Below are 15,714 nucleotides of genomic sequence, written 5' to 3'. Positions count from 1 at the left end.
CCTTATATCTCACTTGTGGAAGTAGAGAAGCCAAAATCATCTGGGCAGGTCTGGAAAACTGTGCCCCATCCATCCATCCATCCATCCATCCATCCATCCATCCATCTATCTATCCATTCATTCATCCAACAACCTATTCATCCATCTATCTGCCTACTTACCTACCAACTATCCACCCATCCATCCATCCACCATCCATCTGTCTACCCATCCATCATCCATCTTTCCATCCATCCATCCATCCATCCATCCATCTATCCATCCATCCATGAAGAGACATTCAGTGAGTCTCAACTGAACACTAGTCCTTGGCAAGGCTCTGGGAAAGTCTTAGTTGTTCTTGCCACCATCTTCAGGTAGAAGAGAGGTGAGAAGGATGAGACCAGCCAGGATGTGAAGCACTGGTCCCCAAAGATCATAAAAGGGGTGAGACAGGTGGCCAGTACCCATCATCCAGTGTGTCTGCCCCCTTCTTGCTGTGCAACATTGGGTGGGTTACTGAACTCCTCTGTGTAAAATTTCCTCATCTACGAAGGTGACTACAATAGTGACTGCCCCTTGGCAGAGGGTGGTTGAGAGCCTCTTGTGACTCGGTGGGGAGGGTCAGCAGTGGCTAGTAGCTAAAGCAGTGGTGACTACAGTGTCAGCCATCTACCAGGTGGTGGTGGCCAGAGGAACATGTTGCCTCCTCATGACAGAGTGGTGTGAAGAGCCCAGTGGGAAGCCTCTACAGAGAACATCTAAAGAGGAAGGGGTGGGGACACTCTGAGACACAACTCGGATGGCCTCTGGCCAGGATGACAGAGCCTGAGAAGCCCATGATATCCAGATACAGGGATGACCAAGAGGGTCTGAGGACGACAAGGCCCTGGACCTCTGAGCACTCCCACCAAGCTCGTGGGCTGGAAGATGCAGAAGTCCCAGCCAAGGCAACAGAGCTGGGCTGAGGGGTCCTCGGTGGGCTTCTCAGCCTGGCTTCCACATTGGCTTCCACACTTGGGGCTTTTGTCCAGCAAGAGAATGGTCCCAGGGAGCATGCCGGCTGTGCTTAGAGGTCTGCAGCCCCCAGGTTTGCAGCAGCTTAGCCACTGTGAGAATTCCTCCTGCACCTGCTGGGCAGGGGGTGCCGTTCATAAGCTCTGCAGTTTGTCACCGTCTGTGTGGCCAGAGAAGGGTTATGTATGTGACACCTCTTGGGGCCTTGCAACAACTTGCTGGTGGAACCGCTTCCTGTGGGCAGACCCCAGGCTCCCACCTACCCCTGGGCAAGGACGCTGCCACAAGCCTTTGGTTTTGGTTGTTTGGGCTTTTTTTTTCCAATCTTTTTTATGATCAAGAACAAAACAAAAGTGTCTCACTTCAGAATGTCACAGCTGAGTCTGTGGTAACACGCAGCCCTTAGACTCAGAGACTTCTGCTCCCGACCCAACTTCAAATCAAGTTAGGGTTGGAAAAAAACGTTTGGGCTGTTAGCAATTTAACCACATTAGCTTGAGGGCAGGGGTGGGTCGACAGGGGCCTGGGAGGGGTGGGTGTGGAACCTGCCAGTTGGGGGACTTTGGAGACCAGGCCAGGATTTGGGGGGCTTCTGGGCACTGGTAGCCTTTACCAGCCCAAACTGTTGCAGGTGATGGCAAGTCGCCGGCTCTTCGTGGCTCTACACTGCCCTGGGCATAAAATCTCCTGGGCAGCCTCCAGGCCCAGACAACAGCAGCCAAGTCAGGTGTAAAATTTCCACCTCACCAGGAGCAGAACCCCTGTGAGCTGGGGCAAAGTAGGGCTGGGGCCCTGTGTGCTGGTGTTTGCTGGGGGCCCTGTTGGGACTGTCCTGCACGTGGGCACCCACAAGACAGCAGTGCCAGGTTGAGGTGGGCAGGCACACAGGGACAGAGCATCAACACCCAGGTTATAGCTGGGTTGTTTGAGGTCAGAAACCTCTGCAAGACCTGCTCTGGCAAGTAGCCACCCTTCTGACACCAGTTGTCCTCTCAGAGGACCAGAAGGAAGACCCTGGGGCCTGAGGTGGCTTGCTTTCCTCGGTGGGTCAGGCCCACAGCGGGGGCAGACAATGAACACCCAGGGCTGCCCCCCAGGGGTGAGAGTGGCTGGGGCAGTGGGCATGAAGAACCCCCTCTGTCCAACAGTGACAGGGGCAGCAGGGGCTCCGTGCAGGCTGCCAGCCTGGCATACCCATGAGGACACAAGGCCAGTCCTGTGATGGTGTGCTCAGGACTGTCCACAGGGAGAGGACAGAGCAGGACCCAGGCGCTGGTAACATGTCATCCCAGTAGTTTTTCTTGGTAAGCGTTGGTAGAGTATGACCCACTCAGGTGTCTTTGTGGGGTCGGCTGGGAGGAAGTGATTGAGGCAGGCCCCCAGGTGACACCTCGGCATCCCCGCAAAGATGTGGAGAATGTTAGCACTGGGCACATCCATGGGAGTTCGGGCACCAGACACTGGGGTCCCAGGTGTCTCCCGGGAGGGGGCTGGGCGAGTCCCTCACTACTGCACCTGCCTCAATGTCCCCTCCCGCCTCCTCCCCACCCCGCTCCTAGCTGAAATGAGGCAGTGACACACAGAGCGCTCACCTTCTGAAGGAACTCTCCATTCAATCACAATGCAGAACATCTTTAAGGAGGACACGTCTGTAAACAGGGCCCCCACTACAGAAATTCGGTTTATAAACAACATCATAGGTGAGGGTCTCATTCCATCGTGTGATCCCATGAGTGACATCTGAAGACAGAGCTTCCAGGCCATCGCCCCCTGGGAGTGGCTATAGCAGCCTGCAACCCCCAGGGCAGGGCAAGGGGAGAGGGTCCTTGGGACTCCCACCCAGCGGCCTCTTGCTCAGCTGGTTACCAGGATGCCAGCCAAGGAGTGTGACAGGACCCTCTCTTCCTGGGGCCCAGGCTGGGCCCAGGGCTCTCTGCAGTGACCAGGGGCTTTCTCTTTGGGAGCACCCCGAGAAACTCTGAGAGTCCCCCACACAGACGGGCAGCAGGGCTCTTGAAGGAGGCAGGATGGAGTCTATCTGCTGAGTGTCCCTCTCCTATTCATAGCCAGAGCTGGTTTGTCCCCTTTGGGGTTCTGGGGCCACCCCATGACTGGCCACCCACGAGACCCAGAGAAGGGCCCTGCTCTGGCCAGTACCCTCATCATCCTATGGTGGGCAGAACCCTTTAGCCTGCCTCCGAAGAGCCTGTGAGCAGGTGCAGCCAGCCAGGGAAGCGGCCGGCGCTGCAGCCAACTATTTCTAATAATGCACCCCATGTGCACAGAGCCACAGGCCTCCACCCAGCCAGAAATCAGGAAAGAGGCTTTCTAGTTCCAAAGGAGAAACTGAAGCAGGACCCCAGACAACCTCTGTGTTGTCAAATGAATTATGCAATTTCAGGGCTGGGAAGACACATGGAGTTCAGAAAGTCCAACCTCCCTTCTGAGTACCCTGGAGGGAGGGGGCCATGAAGACCCCTTGACTTCCCCCAGTGATGGGGTGCTCACCCCTTGGCAAGGCTCCTTGCCTGTCTCAAGATGCCCTGCTGCTGGGCCTCCCCCATTGCAGGCCACCCTGAGGGGCTTCTGTATCTGAGTGAGTTGGTTTTCATTCATTTATTTCTTTGGACACTTGAAAGTGCTAGTCTGATCACCAGTTTGCCCGAGTGTCTCTCTTAGGTCAGGGCCACAGCCCGAGGCTGATGGACAAGATGTGCCCTTGGGAGGAAGCCCAGCCCCCAAGCATGTTCTCAGCCCGCAGAGTGCGGGGCACCCCTGGAGAGGGGTGGCATTCAGCTCACACCAAGGGCTGGTGAGCAGGGTTCTGACCCAGGTGCCCCTCTTCCCAGCCCCTGCGTGCTGTTGATGAGATCGGGGGTTGTGCACCCCACTTAGGGGGCCTGGGAGGGCTCAGGTGCTGCATGACGCCAGGCTGAAACTCTGCTCCGCCTCCAGTTTTCCGCAAACCCCACCGCTACTGGGACGGTCTCTCAAGGGGTACAGAGCCCATCTGGGCAGGAAAGTGGGGAGTCCATATCTGAGAATAATGGGAGCAGAGCGGGGATGGAGCAGAGAGGGCGGCAAGGAAACCCAGGGGCAGGAGCAGGCTTGGATGCCTGGGCATTTAGCAGGAGACGGGCTGAGAACCCTGTGCGTCTCGTGTGGCATCAGATGTCTGAGGAACTTCTGGGCTGTGGCTTTCATCGGATCCCTGAAGACATCTGTGGCTTCACGACACGATGCGGTCTGGCTCTCAACTGAGAGGCTGTGCACCTTGAGGGTACAGGAGCAAAGCCCCCCACGTGGACCCTGCTGTCAGAGCCCCTGTGGGGCACCCCAGCTGCCTCTTGCAGCACCCTCACCCTGCGCTTCACCGTGCTCCTGGGTTTCTGAGACAACAACCTTGGCCCTTGGCCCCCCAAAACACAATAGCCACTGCTCTGGAGGCAGTCTGAGAGCCCATCCAGCCTCTTCTAGGCAAAGGCCCAGGAATGACAGCTTTCTAGCCCCCTCTCCATGAGCTCAGGAGCCAGGCGGCCTCCATCTTAGAAACAGCTTCCACGAGGTTCTCTTTCTCCTGGAAACAGCCCCTCTGTCCTGCCTCCCTCCCCTCCTCCTTCCCAGTCAGAGCAGGTGGGGGCCCTGGCCCATGACCCGCCTGCCAGGACTCCCGTGTGCCTGGCAGCCGTGTGACCCCATGCGCCAGCCACACCGCCAGCAGTGCTTGGTCATATCAGCACCGAGCCCATAATGAGAGTTAGGACAGGGATTTATGAGCTCATCCAGGCTCCGTGTCCACACCCGGACAGAGGTGTTTCCAGAATGCTTTCCCCCACCTCCTTCCGTCACAAGAATGGACTTTCTGTTTCAGCTACGCGTGGACCTCATAAATTGTAACCACAGTGTGTGTGTGCGCCTGTGCACAGGAAAGAGACCCACACAGCTTGGTGGGCCTGTAGAGGAGGGTCAGGGTAAGAGAAGGAGGCCCTCCCCTGTTCCCCGGCTGCTGCCACAGGCTGACACCATGCCCGAGCTTCCAGGGTGCTGCCTTACAGCCCCAGGCTGTGGTGGCAGGAGGGCAGGCTTGCAGGCCCCAGCTTTGCTGCATTTGCTGCATGCACGGACTCCATTAGGTGAGCTAATGACAGACGCCTCGGCATGCCCGCCTGCGTGCACACCCCGGACGGGCCCAGTGGCCAGCCATACCTATCAAATGTGAGAGAGCAGCCCAGCAGAGAGCCCACAAATTAGAAGGGCAGGAAACCTCAAATGATGTGCAAAAAAAATCGTCAAGGTTAAGAGAATTTTTCCATCTTTTTGCTTCATAACTCAGCATTTCTGATGGGGGTGATTTATGAGCTGGGGGACCTGGCAGGGGGATCAGGGGCGTGGAGGCCTGTGAGGCCGAGTGAGGAGAATGGGTAGGAGGGCAGCTTCCTTTGGAGGCTCTGGGATTCCCAAGACTCAGCTCCAAATAAACCAGAGCAAGGCTTTGGAGTGGGATTGGGCAGGGGAGCCAGATTTCAAATCTGGAAAGAGATTCAGGCACTGTCTGCTAAAGGGGCCAGGGGCCCAGAGGCAAAGCCTAGGGGTTGGGCTCTCTCTTCTTTCCCTCCTCTTGCATTGTGCAGATTCACGGGCTCAGCCACCTTGCTGACACTCGTCCTCCTCCATCCACTTGTGACTCTTGGCCTCCTGGGGCCTGAGCAGGCCTCAACCCTGCCGCCCAGCTGGGGAGGGGTGGCCTCCACCTGTCCTACCGTTTTGGAGAATCTCACTGTAAAAGAGGCAGCAAGAGGGATCCGTGGCCGTCCAGTCTTGCTTTCCAGGACCCCGAGGAGACCCTCCCTCTGGCCCCTAACTCGGCTCCAGGTCTCCACTCCTGGGGCCTCTATCTCCTCTGATGGGAAACAGGATGATCCCAACCCCTGCCTCGGAGGCCTGTGGTGACCAACACAGAGAGACTTGCGCCCACACGGGCTCTTAATGTGAGCTTCCCAAAGGCCCAGCAGAGTCCCAGTGGGGAGGACGCAGGATGAAAGGAAGAGATACAAGAGCAAGATAAATGTCTGTACCCCGTTTCTCCCTTTTGGGAGTCAGAGAGGGCCTGGGCCCATCCAAACGCCTAGCAAGAGCCAGGCCTGATGTGTCCTGCTGTCTGAGCTGGAAGCAGGGCCCAGGTGCACCCAGGTGACGATGGTGGACACAGGCCTGGGCCCTCTCCCTGCTCATGCATTCTGCTTTGGCCCCCAGACCAGGACTTCTGTCTTCCCTGAAAGAAGGGCCAGTGCCTCACTTGATGCTGCTCAGAGGTAGTTTCAGGGAAGAGGGTTTCCTCCAACCCCTGGGGCTTGCCAGGAGGTAACTCCCACCCCATGACCTTGCAAATGGCCAGGTCTCCTGGGTCGCAGGGTGGGGACATTTCCCAGGAGTCTCAGGGAAGGAGGGCTGCTGGCCAGAGAGTGGACACACCCTGGAGCTGCACGCTGACAGGGACAGGGACAGGTTGGTGTCCCGTGTGAGTGAGTGACCAGTCCTTTAGACACGCTGGAGAGAACCAGAGACGTTCGCCGGGTCCAGGGAGGGTTTAGGACAGGGACCGTGCTCCAGCACCTATGGGACCAACCTATGGAGAAGGGAGAGGTCAGTCTGACAAAGCCCTAGAAAGCTCACCAGAAGGCAGGGTTTGCGTGCCCGGATGGCATTCCCCGTGATGCAGTGGGGTCACGGAGACCAGGAGAGCAGGCCGTAGGCAGCACAGGCCATGGTTCAGGGGGCAGCACTTGCAAGCGCCGAGCACCACAGGTGGTTCCACACGATCTGCTTTCCCTCCCCTGTCCCCAGGACACATCCGTGGTGCACCCAAACCCTCGAGCCCTCTCTTTGGGGTGACAGTGACAGGGGACCCCCTGTGTGGCACAGCGCTCCCCTCATGGTGGGAGGTCAGGAGCCCCTTGGGAAGTGAGCCTGCAGGACACGAGGCAGACCCCTGGTCCCTCATCAGGGCCTCGGACTGGGGCCCCCAAGTCTGTGTTTGAGACCCGCGTCCAGGGCATCCTCCTGGGGGATGTGGGGACGACAGACAGGAGCGTGGGACCGCGGTGGACGGAGGCACAGGAGGACTCAGGTGGGGAGCCCAGGCCTCTTGTGGGGCAGGTGGGCCTCCCTGCAGGCTGCCCCCGGGCCACGCCCTCACTGGGGCTGGTTTGTCTTTTCCCAAAAACACACTGCTGCCCCCCACCCCCCCCAAGTGGCCCCTCACACACTCATGCTCACACACACACACACACACACACACACACGTGAGCAAACGGGACAGGGAGGGGCTCCGAGGGCTCAGAGCAGGGCTCAGGTGGTTAGTTAGGGCTCACTCTTCTTGTAGCAACAATCTGGGGGGACGGGCCTATTGAGGTGAAGCAACACCCTTGAGGCACCAAGTAGGCCTGAGGAACAGCGGGGCGGGTGGGCAGAGCCCGCGGCTCGATGGTTCCAGCAGCGAGCACCCTCTGCCCCAGCCCATGGCACAGGCGGGTGTGGACAGAGCCCGAGGCTGGGGGTGGGCACCACAGGGAGCCCAGGCCCGCCGGGTGGGGTGGGGCCTGCGGGTCCTGGCTTCCCCACCCCTCCACCCCCTGCCCCGTTCTCCCCGTGGCAGAGGAAGGCAGCGGGGCTGCCCCATCCGTTGAGGTGCCACAAACCACAGGGTTTGCTTTGTGGGTCTTCTCTGAGGGTTTCCTGCAGTTGGGGTGGGAGGTGCATGGGGAGCCCTGGGAGGCGTTAGTGCCCAGAGAGGGTCTCTCCCACGTGGGCCTGTGTTCCTACCCTGCCGGCCAGCCCGTGGCGGCCTCCCGAGGGTCCAGACGCGGACAGCAGAGGGCTCGGGGCTGGACAGAGGGCCTCTGTGCCATGCCACCCCTCCAGCCCCACCCACCCCTCTCTCGCCCTCCCCCGGCCAGGACATCTGGCCTCGCTCCCCTCTCTCAGAATTAGACCCATTTGGGGAAAGCCCCCCATAAAGGAGAATCACAGAACTGAGGCCCCAGATTCGAAGCCCCTTCTGGATCAGACTCCAGAGACGTCAGCAAAGCTGGGTCTGAGCCATCAGCCCCTAGACTCGTCGTGTACAGGAGGGTCTCCAGGAGGGACTCAGGGCGCCCCAGGTGTATGTGGACAGATCGACCAGAGCAGGTTCAGTACCTCCCGCAACAATACACCTGCCTCCCAAAACTTCCGCTTCCTCATCGCTCAGAGGCCACCCTTGGCCACTCAGAAAGTGTCTGAGCACATCTAGGGAGCACTTGCACTGTTACAAAGTATCCTGAGTCGCTGGTCAGAAGCAGCTTCTCCAGGCCTTAGTGGGGACACCTCTTATCCTTCCCAGGTCCTTATTGTTCAGAACAGGCACTTGGGACACCCTCTAGGGAGCAGGGGCCATGGTGCCTGGAATCAGCCTCTTCCATCTTTGCTGGTATATGTCATTACCCCTTGTCCTGACTTTACTGGGTCCTTATGACACCCTGCTCACCAGGACACCCCTGCCTACCTGGATACCCCTGCTCACCAGGACACCTCTGCCCACCTGGACACCCCTGCCCACCTGGACACCCCTACCCACCAGGACACCCCTGCCCACCAGGACACCCTTGCCCACCAGGACACAGCTGTCTACCAGGACACAGCTGCTCACTAGGACACACCTGTTCACTTAAACATACCTGCCCACCAGGACATAACTGCTCACCAGGACACACCTGGCCACTAGAACACATCTGTCCCCCGGACACTCCTGCCTGCCAGGCACATCTGCTCACTTAAACACACCTACCCACCAGGACACAGCTACATACCTGTCTACCAGGACACACCAGCTCACCTGGACACACCTGCCCACTTGGACACTCCTGGTCACTAGGACACACCAGCCCACCTGGACACTCATGCTCACCAGGACACACCTACCCACTAGGACACAGCTGCTCACTAGGACACAGCTGCTCACTTAAACACACCTGCCCACCAGGACATACCTGCCCACTTGGACACCCCTTCCTATTTTGAGGCTTCAGCCCCTTCCTCATACCCTCTAAGAGTTGGGGCTGGACTGCCCAGGAAGCTGGCCAGATGCTGCTGGCTCGCATGCTCAGGATTCAGACCCGGAAGCTGGCACTGAACAGAGCAGGTGTGGGGATGGGAGGGGACTCTGCTGCAGCTTCGCCTTGGCATCCAGAGGTCCAGGGGCATCCCTCTCTCCAAAGGGGACAGCATTCAGGTCTCCTATGGAATGACCCACTCAGAGATGCACACCCTGAGAAGCACACTCAGAAACCAGTGGCAACAACAAAGTAGATAATGCCAGTCACTAGGGCGCTGGCCACTGAGGGTGCGCTGAGAGGCCGGGCCTCTGCAGGCCCCAGGTGTCAAGTGGAAACTTTCCACCTTTAAGAAAACTGAATGTTTTTCTTACATTTAGGGTAATGTGTACACACGCACACGCACACACACGCACACTCATGCCAACACATACGCAGCCACACACCCCAACAACACCTTTACCTTCTAGAATGGTTTTCTCCAGCCCCACGCCCCAACTCCCCTTAACAGAGGGCTCTGTTCTGAGACACAGTGACCTCCGCTTTCTCACATGTGGGACAGCTGTGCTGGGGGTTCTTGCAACACTGGTGGCTCCTTTTATTGCCAGGCCAGGGCAGCAACCTGCTTGGTGAGAAGAAGGGCCATCCTCCTGCCTCTCTGCCGGGCTCTCGGGGGCTCCTGGGATGGGCAGCTGGGCGGGACCAGGACCTCACCAGTGCCCAGGGGGTCTGCTTATGTCCAGGTGCTGGACTGCCCTCCTACTGGGCCCAAACAGCCGGTCCCTCATTGGGCAGACGCAGAGTGTGTAGACTCTCTCACACAGGATGCCTCTGACCCCCCTGGGTTCTCTCTCTCCCCGCCAGATCTCTGAAGACCTGAGCAGTGAGAAGCTCTGCATGGATGCTGGTCAGGCGGGGTCCGGCAGCTGGCTCAAGTACATCCGGGTGGCATGCTCCTGCGACGACCAGAACCTCACCATGTGCCAGATCAACGAGCAGGTAGGTCCAGGGCTTGCACACGGGCCCTCAGCGTGGTGGCTGGGGCCTCGGCACCCAGACCCACCACAGGGGGCCTGCCGAGGTCAAGGGTCAGCTGCGCCTCCGCCAAATACTTTTGCCAAGCCCTGTCCTACGGTTTGGGCAGCAATCTGATGCTTGGCCAGTGCTAAGTTTCCAGGAGCTCAGCGACACCCCAAGGCTTCCATCGGAGCCTTTGGTTGGCAGCTTGCCCAGGCCTGAGAACCAAAAGATGGTGGTTTTTGTGAAGCAAAGTGTTGGGAGGGGCAAGACCTGAACACAGGGTCCCCTTCCCCTCCTCACACCGCCCAGGAGGCAGGAGCGAAGTGGAGAGCTGGGCCCATCCACTTAGGAATCGTTGTCCTCATGGCTGTGTTTGGCCACAAAGCTGGCCTTGTCAGGGCAAAATCTCCTGACCTCGCTGGTAGCCAACTGATAATTTTCTTGAGCTCCATGGCCATGACTTCAGCTTCTGGCCCCCCAGGGCCAAGGGACACCTCACTAGTGCTGCCAACCCTCCAGAGGCCAAGCACGCTGTATCCTCGCTTCCTTGCTCCGGGAACGCAAGCATGGCTGGCTCTCCCTCCTCGTGGTAGCCTCCAGGCCGTGAGCTGAACAGGAGAGAAGATGCCATGAAGCGTTTCTTTTGACCAAGAAGGCCACATGTCCCCAGTGCTGGGAGTTCGTAGTCTGTGTCTTTCATTACAAGTTTGCAAATGGACCCTGGAGCCTGCACCCTCCGGAGCCAGGCCCCTCGGGTGCCTCTCCACCATGCTCCCAGAGCGCCAGGCTCCTCGGGATGCTGGGGGCCCCAGCCCCTCCCACCAGAGCAGTTTGCTTTTGCCTACAATATCTGGGGGTAACACTTGAGATTTCATCTACAAAAAGGATTCCACTGCTTTCAAAAATTTTTTCAGAGACCACATAACAAAGGGTACATTCTCCCATCGCCTGTGCAAACCATTAAAAGCGGTTCGAGGCTCTTGACTTCAGAGAAACAGTTATGCATGAAGAAACGCAGAACGCACACACCAGGGAGGTCCCTAGGACCCCCGGGAGCTGCCCCTGGCTCCCCCCTCTTCTGCTCAGGCTCCTTCTCGGCCCCGAAACTCTGCCTGGATTGAGCAGCTCCCCGCTGGACTCAAGCTGGTGCTTGCCTCACTAACCGGTGAGGTTTGAATCCACCTCTGCTCCTGGAGTGTCTACAGCTTGTACTTAAAATCCAGCATTTTGAAAATAAGATGAGGTTTTTTTCTTCTTCTTTTTTTTAAAGATTTTATTTGTTTATTCATGAGACACACATAAAGAGGCAGAGACACAGACTGAGGGAGAAGCAGGCTCCCTGCAGGGAGCCCAGTGAGGGACTTGATCCCAGGACCCCGGGATCACGACCTGAGCCGAAGGCAGACGCTCAACCGCTGAGCCACCCAGGCATCCCAGTATTTTTTTTCTTCTGATAACAAAAAATATTGCAGAAATTAAAGCAAAAGGATAATCATAAATATTAGAACTTAAACACTTTTTCTTCCTCCAAATGAAGGTGAAATGTGCGTGAAGGAGAATCAGATCTAGGCACATGGTGAGGATGGGCTCCCCAGCTCCCCTCCTTTGTGGATGGCATGTGCCCGTGGTCATGCATCCGGAAACTATGGGCCAGGCCCACAATGGCACTTTTGGGAGATACAGAATAGAAAGACAAAAGGATCCGGATCCTTTATTTAAGAAATAGATTTGTTAGAGTGTTTGAACCAAACTTTAGTAGCAAAGTAGATACCTTTTAGTGGCCAGCTTGTGGAAAAGCAAACAGATGCATAAGCTTCTCAAAGAGAAGCCTGTCTTCAAACATCTTTGTTTTATTATTAATCTTCCAGGGAAGCATTTATGCCAGCTCCACATGGAATCAACTGTTTTGCAGCAAAGCCTTTCCATCTCTTTCCACCAGGGGACAGAAATACTTGCTGCTGGGATAGAATGATAGTCCTTAATTCTTACTGATCCCCTTTAGCCCACACAGGTCCCCCAATGCTTACCCTCCTCGATTCAGGGTCAGAAACACTCGGGGCTCTTTTATTCAAAGCCATTAGGACATCGAAATTCCTGCAGACCCTCCTCACCTGCTGGATGTTTCTCTCTATCAAGTCCCTGTGGGATTAACTATCCCCATTTTAGCTCACAAGCTCTGAGGGAACTTGAGTTGCACATTTAAGCGTGTGCATCACTGGCATGGCCCAAAGCATCAGAATTCCTCTACCTGGGGCATTCCAAACCCCCAGCCCTCTGAGGGAGAGAGGAGCCCCCACCCTTGGAGCACCCCTGAGGACCACGAGTCCATCCTGGTGTTACAGGGCACCGAGGGGCTGGCCAGCATCCCTCCTGAGGAGGCACACCTGTGCATTTAAGCAGCCACATGGAATAGCCTCCGTGTCAGGCAGGGGAGAGGTGGAAGGCTGGCCGGCCAGGCCCCGGGTCAGGAGGTGCTCAGAAGGCTGTCAGGTTCCTCAGTTCTCATCCCAAAGTCTTGCCTCTGCATTTCAGATATTAAAGGAAAAATGAGGAAACTGTGGGGTATATTTTCCTTTGCAAAATAATAATAATTTTAAAGCCTAATGAGGAACTGCTCTTAGATACATCTACACGGGCCTCATTATTTGTTGGTTGAATAAAATGAATCTTACAGATAATTTTTTTAAAAGATTTTTATTTATTTAAGGAGAGAGAGAGAGAGAGAGAGAAGGCACTAGCAGGGGGAAGGGCAGTGGGAGAGGGAGAGAGAATTCCTAGCAGACCCCATGCTGAGCACGAAACCCACGGAGACCACGTGGGGCTCCATCCTACAACCCTGAGATCATGACCTGAGCTGAAATCAAGAGCCGGACACTTAACCAGACTGAGGCACCGAGGGGCCCCCAGAAATGTCTTCTTGAAAGGGATCTGATAGATTCCAAACTATTTTTTCAGCAGTCTCCCCAAGACTGCCTAGCGCTCTCTTGGGTGCGGTGGCCACGGGGCCTCCGCAGAAAGTGCTTCCATTCTTGTCCTGACTGTTGGGAACACCGGCTGCTATGAAGTGGAGCTGGAATAAAAACATCCCCAAAATATTAATAATAAAACAAAGATTCTTGAAGACAGGCTTCTCTTTGAGAAGGAAACATTACACGATGTTAATGGGGTTTCTCAGATTTCCATAATCCCAACGGTTTCTAACAGGATTTCCTGGCACTTATGGACACCCCCCCACCCCTGCCATGCACACACGCACACATGCATGCACACACACACATGCATGCACATGCACACACATGCACATGCACACACACATACATGTGCGCGCACACGTGCAAATACTGAAGCAAACAAGTCCCCTTTCTCTCTCTATCTCCCACACAAACCAGCTCCCGACACGAGGACACAGAGGGGCAGCATCCAGATGGAACATCTAAGATCCATAAAGCCATGTGGGGTTTGCCAGACAGCATTCAGAAGCTCAAGTCACATGACCTGAGCCCCAGTTTTGAGAAGACAGAGGGGCCTGGGCAGGAGGGACTTCCAGGGACCTAAAGACAGAGCCGCTAGAGTCTCAGCTCCCCGAAGAAATGACCTGAAGAGAGACAGCTCTGAGCAGGAGATGGTCCCTAGGAGAGAGCCATGCATCTCCTCCATGGACTGTGGGACCCACAGCCCAGAACTCAACCCTGCCTTCAGCTTCCAATTTTTGCCACAAGACCCGCTTTTGGTGCCCTGTGGCTCCGAGAGGTCCCAGCCCCAGGGGACATCGAGGATAGCTGACCTCTGGTCACTCTGCTCAGCTCCTCTGGCGGCCACCTCTATCCTCTCTGTGGCTCCAGATGGGGGGCCCAGGACAACAGAGGCCACGCTGGGCCTTGAGTTTCCCCTGGACTAAGCCCCATCAGCTAGGCAGTGGCTAGTGGCTTGCTAGCCCTGTGGAGGCCACAGACGGTCCTGAGAGACCCCAGGACTTAGGGCGGCCGGGCTGCTTAGGACAACATGTTCACCATAGCTGGCTGGGGGGACCAAGCTTCCCTCCGGGACTTTTTGGGGGTGGTCGGATCTCAGCTGTAGCCCCTGGGATGCTTTGTTTTACCTTTCCCACTTAGCATAAATGGAAGGCAAAGCCCGCGGATACCTCAGTTCACTCTGGGTGGTAGGACCCCTCCTCCAGCCCTGGGCAACTTCTCCCTTCCCGCTGCCGCCTGCTGGCTCCTGCTTTTCCTTTTGGAAAATCTGAGACACTCAGATCACCCCTGGGTGGTTCTTTCTCCCGCAATTATGAGCAAGCGAGTTCGTTTGAAATGTTTCGGGAGACAGACAAGGTCTGTCCCTGGATTGGCTTTAACGTTAAGAATGAAAACAAGAGCTGGGGAGTGAGGCGCCCACGGAGGGGGCAGGGGTGCAGAGGCCCATTCACAGCATGGCTTTTCCCTGTCCCACCTCGCCTTCACAGGGCAAGGATGTGGTGGCAGGGTGGCGAGCGGCCAGTGGGGCTGAGGACAGTGTGACACGGCGCCGGGGTCACAAACAGATGTCAGGAAGCACGACTCAGGGGCTCCGGACACCCTGGCGCTCCCAGCAGAGGCCGCAAGGCCCACGCCACAGCCCCAGGCCCGGCCGGGAGAACCCCGACAGCACCAGCACGTTCCCCCGGCAGACACCGCTCTGCCTGGGCAGAGGGGCCGGGGCTCCCCAAAGTGGAAGCAGACAAGCGTGTTAAAGAAAGGCATTTCGTTAGCAGATTAGCCGATTGATAAGCACGCAGCGCCGCGTGCATGCGAGCCAACGCTTGTTTTTAATGAAAACCTGGTGCTCCCGGCCGCGCGCTGGCCCTGGCAGCTTCTCTTTTGCTTTCGCTTCCTTTCCCTGCACGCGGACCCCTCAGCCGGTCGCCGGCGGGGCGTGCGAGCCGTCAGCCGGCCGGGGTCGGGACTGGCAGGATGGCATCCAGCACCCCGTCCCTGCCGCCCTCTGCTCTCGACCCCCACGACTTTCTAAATTCAACATTGTAAACGGGTTGGCCGGGACAATTAGATTCGCGGACAATTAGATACAATTTCCCCTTTGAAATGAGAAAGGCAGGAGATTCATTGTCGCGTTTCTTGGCCAGTTCACAAAAGGCTTCACGTATATACCAAACGCATTTGCGTCCGAAAGCTGCCGAATTTTCCGGCACCCTCTTCGGAGCAAAATGATCCTCTCCTCGGCAAAGAATGAGATCTGAATTCAATCGTGCCGTCACGATGCCAGCTGTAATCGCTTGTCAGGATGAATTGAATGGAATACTTTATTAGGAAAGCCACGTAAGAGCGGAGCAGACGTCTCTAACTGTGGCCGGTCACGTCTGTGAATGCATAGACGCGCTCTCCAGGCCCAAACTGCACGGCGATGGAAGAGAGCGGAGTGGACGATTTCTTCCCATGTTTGTGCTGCTGGGAAGGTGACGGGATACAGCAGCAAGACCATGAAGACTTGAACACAATTGCTTTGGCCCCACAGGGGAAGACGGGAGCAGGGCAAACCCCAGGTCACCTCTGTCGACCGGAGGAAAGAGCCGTCTGCATGTCCCTGCAGCCGGCCCAGGGCACCCAGCCCAGAAGTG

The 15,714-nt window shown here is 56.8% G+C and overlaps 1 protein-coding gene across 6 annotated transcripts in view; it reads left to right on the top strand.

Annotated features, from left to right (window-relative positions):
• The window catches only part of PRDM16 (PR/SET domain 16), a 314,238-nt gene that overhangs the window by 254,756 nt on the left and 43,768 nt on the right, over nucleotides 1–15,714 (top strand). For all 6 annotated transcript variants that reach the window (XM_072819974.1, XM_072819972.1, XM_072819973.1 and 3 more), the window contains exon 4: nucleotides 9,951–10,085. In XM_072819974.1, the coding sequence (XP_072676075.1) occupies nucleotides 9,951–10,085 (135 nt within the window). The remainder of the gene's footprint in view (nucleotides 1–9,950; nucleotides 10,086–15,714) is intronic.

Source organism: Canis lupus, chromosome 3 (genome assembly GCF_048164855.1).
Source record: "Canis lupus baileyi chromosome 3, mCanLup2.hap1, whole genome shotgun sequence".
Taxonomy (NCBI): Eukaryota; Metazoa; Chordata; class Mammalia; order Carnivora; family Canidae; genus Canis; species Canis lupus.
This window is presented reverse-complemented; position numbering and strand designations above follow the sequence as displayed.